General features: G+C 31.9%; 1 protein-coding gene across 1 annotated transcript; it reads left to right on the top strand.

The window, feature by feature from the left end:
- Nucleotides 1-514: 514 nt before the first annotated feature.
- Smp_031220 (solute carrier family 35-related) lies at nt 515-1,873 on the top strand (the record flags this gene model as incomplete). The annotated part of the gene is made up of 1 exon (XM_018800069.1): nt 515-1,873. The coding sequence occupies exon 1, from the start codon at nt 623-625 to the stop codon at nt 1,871-1,873; it is 1,251 nt and encodes a 416-aa protein (XP_018653919.1). The 5' UTR covers nt 515-622.
- Nucleotides 1,874-5,717: the final 3,844 nt, after the last annotated feature.

Raw genomic sequence — 5,717 nt, 5'->3', positions numbered from 1 at the left:
CCGGTTTCCCACATTGTTCGTACATTCCATGTACCTATAAAAAATGTCGCCCTGGTTGTTAGAAGGTGCATCGGCCTCATGACTTCCGAAGGAACTCGGCTTTCACCATGAGGCGTCATAACTCTTCTAAGCGAAGATCGTCCAGCTCCCAGGGCAGAGTGTAAATGATTTGAATATTTTTTTCTGGTTAGGGTATTTTAGAGAGTTAGTTTTCGACGGGATTGGGTTGCTAACCCCATGCCCAACCCTCCTCCTTTACTCGGGTTTGGGACCGGCAGTAGCCCCCGGAGGCGCTACAGGCGGAGTTTAAAATATCGTGCGCGAACGCTTAACCGCTAGACCACTTAGCCGGCATCCAACAATGGTAATGTCTTACTTCGATCAATCCGCGATATTGCGCGATCGTCGATCGTCCAGTGATTTCAAGTTTTCAGTGGTGATCTAGCATTTATCAGTTCACAGTCCTGATTAACGCTCAATAATCTCCAAAACCCTATACTGATAATATATATTTTTGTTTTTTGTGGAACTAGGTCTGTTACAAAGAAATCCCAACGGTCTTTTTTTGTTGATCACAATGACGACTTTGTATCCGTAATCTACACACTTTATAGTTTACATTATGGGAACAAATCAAGTTCAACAAATTCTTCCGGTCCAATTTAAAAAGACATGTATCCCAATAATATCAGGACAGTTATTATCTATACTAATTGGTTTAACTGCAATATGTAATGGTGTACTTTCTAGATATAATATAAATTTACCATTAGCTATAAATTTTCCACATTATTTTCTATTATTTCTTTTCTATGGAGTTCCTTATTTTAGTTTTAATCTATACAAGAAATTATCTCATTCTAATAATAGTACCAACAGTAGAAATGAACCGATTAGTAATACTTTAAATTACAATACCAATAATAGAACCATTACAAATTATAATAGTAATTCTATTATTGACAATGAACAAATTATTATTATACCTAATTCTGAGAGAAATTTTATTCGAACATTATTAATTCGTTTCAGCTTTTATTCATTAATTGCTTTTATTGATGTTCATGCTAATTGGTCCATTGTAACTGCATATGCCTATACAAGTGTAACTAGTATTCAATCATTAGATTGTATCTCTATACCAACAGTTGTATTATCAAGTTATTTTTTCTTATCATATCGTTATGCATGGAATCATTATATTGGAATAATTTCATGTTTAATTGGTGCTACTGGTATGATACTCACAGATTATTTTATACAACCATCAAATCAAAATATTGTTCATCATAACAATACAAGTGAAATCTATTTGAATCAATTATATAATAACACTGTAAACAATCAGTTATTTACTGCTGAACAAATGATATTCGGTGATTTCTTAGTTATTATTGGAGCTATTTCATATGGATTATCAAATGTTCTACAACAATATCTTGTACTAAAATATGGTATTGTAGAATTTCTTGGTTGTGTTGGTTTAATAGCATCAATCATAACATTAATTTATACTGTTTCACTTGAAAAACATTCAATAAGCATGATACTATTTAATGTTACGTCTATGGATTTAACAAAAGTTATTGGTTGTTTCATTGGTTATGCTTTGTCAATGTTTCTATTATATTCTTTAATGCCACTAGTTTTAATGCGTTCATCTGCTGTCCTAGTAAATTTATCATTACTTACATCCGATGTTTATGCTGTATTGATGGATATTTTTATATTTCATCATAGTTTTCATTATTTATACATTTTATGTTTTCTAATAATTTTACTCGGCGTTGGTCTATTCAATGTAAATCAACCAGTTATTACTGATAAAAAAGATTGTCGATCGAATTGCTTCCGCTTGGAAACTAAGTTATAATCAACGACTTAATGAAAATTTAAAAGAAATTTTTGGTTGTTTATGAAAAAAAAGTTATTCTTCTCCCCTGATTTATGTTTACTTATTTTTCTATATATATATATATATATATATATACATGAATGAATTGCTTTGTGTTAGTTAACTTATCGATATGAATTTCGGTGATTGTATAGAATTATTTAGTTTTTATTAAACATGAATTAATTAAAGTTCAATCGTGATCTGCTTAAAGTTGTTTTCATCACGTAAAACGCTTAAATTTCTTAGTATAAGTATATGTGCTGTTCCGCAATGTATTCATGCACAGATTTTGTAAAACCATTTTTTATTATGTCTAATTAATATGTAAAGGTTTGAGCTATTCTGTTGTTCATATTCTTGATTGGATTTTGATCACTCTTAGTTGGCATATATACAACTTGTGCAAATTGTCTCAATATAAATATTTCATTAAGAGTTTTACAGAAAGAATGGATAAAGCTCTTGGTGTTTGAAGCAAAATATACCGCGTTCGAGTCTCGATGTAAAAACCAACACTGAAATGCAACTACATCCAGCCGACTCGTCTTAAATAAGACGAAAACCGCTTCCTGAATTTCACTGCTAGCTATAATCTATCTCTTCTTTAGTACTTAGCTAATATTCGAATTTCAATATTTGAAATACCAATAATACACAGTGGTTAGATTATGTTATAATTATTTGTTTCATTTAACACAGTTGGTAATCTTTATGACTAACTCCACGAAATACTTGGACAAAACATATTTCATATATATATATATATATATATCGTGACGTGTCACTCGCTTCTAGTTTTTTGTCTTGAATCACTCGAACTATATCGACTGGAACAATTCTTAAGGTTTTATTACCTCAGGTAAGTCAGTGGGGAAGATGTAGGAACAAAAGGTCTCTCGAGAGATTTCATGCTTCAGCTTTATTGGTAATGAGGTGGGAGCGTGGTGTTTCTTACAAAAAAAAGTGTCTCTAACAAAGACGGCTTCTCAGAACAGAATGGAGGCTGAAGAAGTTCAGGATTAAAAATTACGTTCTCCATCTTTTTCAATAGATTTCATGTGTCTTTGGTTAGGTTTTAAAATCACAGAGTCAACACAATAAAACAGCTCATAAAAATACTGTTTGATTAACCTCAAAGAGTTATTTAGTTGAGAAGACTATCATTACACAGTCAGTCATTCAGTTACAATGTAGAACGTGTATGTATATACATCGGTTCAAGTTGCCATACCCATTAGCACAGAGATGAAGTTGTCAGGCCGAATCCATGAATAGTAGAGGTAGTAACAGTACCGGCCGTAATAGGAAAGGTTAGGCATCTAAGATACAATTCGAAAAAATGCTATGGAGAATTCAGAATTTGATAATTTGGGGAAAGACAAAGAATGGATACACTCGCGTTATCCATACGACTTTGATTCATATCATTCAAAGTCTCTAACCACTGATCACGATTATATATAGAAATATGAGCGTATGCGTGTGTACACTTCTTATCCTATTTATCACATGTCTGTCATTTACTCTTGTCTGACTATAAATATTGATTAACGCTTGATTAAAGTGAGTTGGCTTACCCGCCATCTCCAATACGTGTAGTTTTTGTTTCGCTCGCTGATATTTACTCATGTGCTTATAACTTTCTGACCTGCGTCATTTGTTACTAAAACTGTAGTTGCCGCTTCTTCTTTGCCTTCCGATTTTATGCACCGTTAAGATTTGTATTATAACGGTTATCGAGGTGAACGATTAGCGAAGCACAGCACTACACATTACATTTTCTGGTTTCGGATTAAGTTGGAAAAAAGGTAGAAGCAGTTAAAACAAAATTTTGCCCCAATCCATGAAATCCCTGAGTGTTGTAATTGTCTTAGTTTGAAGTTGTCTTTGGTATGAATTTGTAATCAAAGTGAGAGAAATTCAAGAAGAAAAACCACAGCTTTATGTTTTCTTCCAATACACTATCCTTAGCAAGTAAATATCATTTAGTTCTCACAAATTCTCACAAAAACAAAGTCATAAACTTACGGACATTTTTAGCAAGTTCAATGGTCTTAAGCACCTTTAATTTTTTTGAATTTCTAGAGAATTACTATTTTCCCACATATGTTTCAATATTATTGTAATTTGGCATTAAAATTTATTTCATTTGCTTTTATTGAAAGAATACTCATCTGTATGGAGTGCAAATATTTAATCAACCACCTAACCCTTTATCTTAATAATTCTAGCATTTTCCTGTCTTCAATCGGTCGGATAAGTGTAGACTATCACGGTGAGAGTAATCCAAATTAGAACAGTCAATTTAGTGCATTCTTTAAGTTCATATTTGTATTAAGGTGAACGAAATTCACTCAAATTGGCTGCTAGCCACTATCCATCTTTGCTTACCATGCTTGTGAATTTAGGCTATATCGAGGCAATACTCACAGTATGCACATATGCCAATTAGAGACTGACCAATTGCAGTCCTAAAAACATCAATGGGAAGATCCAAACAAACAATACTAAGTGAATTTCAGATTGGCTTTAGTTTGTAGATAATAAACTAATCTTTGATTACTGTCATTATTATTACATTAATTTCTGAAGATCATAACAATCTCAGCTAATCAATGGCTTGTCTACATACTTAAATAGATATATATATATATATTCAGTCTGTAAAGCTTCTGAATAAAAAAAACGCATTCCGTACAGAAAATCAATATATTCTTCCATAAGGTCACTAAAGCAATAATTGTTCAGTTCTAATGATTTACACCAAGATGAAAACTGAATGATTTGAAAAATTAAATTGTTTTTGTTTACTCTTTATAAATTTTTTTTTGTTCAGCTGAGAGAAAAGTAATTTCAAAATGAATAATGTAAGGTAGTGAAATGATGTTGAATATTAGTAAACGTTAGTACTTTTCTGTTGTTGATATCCAGGACTACACTTGATCATTCTATTACCACATGTGCATCCTCAAAGATTATCAGTGTGAATATAAACAGTGGGACGAAGGCGTATACCGGTGACTAGTCCTTAATAAGACAAAATGAGCGTCCTGAATCCCATTACTAGGCACATATTGAATGTATCAACATTTATGAAAGTTATGTGAAAGTAATCTATTCGGGATGTTCATTTGACGTCAGAGAGTGATCACTTGCAATCCTGAATCTCAGCAACGAGAAATTATAAATCATTATTAATCTTCGCATATATACTCACTGTAATGATTTAATAGATTTCAGCGTATCCTATTGAAAAGTAGTCTGATAATGAAATATATATTAGAATTTACTACAGATGAAAGAAATTAGTAATGTCTACTAGTGAAGGGAATAACACCGAAGTATAGTTATAATGCCAATAATATTATTGCTCAATAATGAAATTAATGATATAGTGATATATCGTAGTGAAAGTAAATTATGGTTGGCCACTGAGCGTGACCAAGCACGCACAGCCTACGAACTATTAAATATATGATTTCCCTTCCTGTTATTGATGATTTCTACTCTGAACTAACTGAGGGCAACTGCTTGAAACTGTGTTGAATGAAGTATTATCTAGGGTTAATCTGATTTTCTATTCTAGGTTGTTAATCCTAGTTCTGATATAATATGATTAGACTTATTATCATAATGATGTATTCTCGAATTATATGTGAAAAAAAAGATGAAACATTTAAAGCATCTGTTATATTAGAAAGCTAATTTAAATTATCTGAATATATATTAAAGCATTCATATTCATCTAACCCATCAGTCATATCATATGTTTCATACGCCACATTTGTGTGTCAATTGTCATCACAGGTATGCTGAAATC

The sequence above is a fragment of the Schistosoma mansoni genome, chromosome W (assembly GCF_000237925.1).
Source record: "Schistosoma mansoni strain Puerto Rico chromosome W, complete genome".
Classification (NCBI taxonomy): Eukaryota; Metazoa; Platyhelminthes; class Trematoda; order Strigeidida; family Schistosomatidae; genus Schistosoma; species Schistosoma mansoni.
This window is presented reverse-complemented; position numbering and strand designations above follow the sequence as displayed.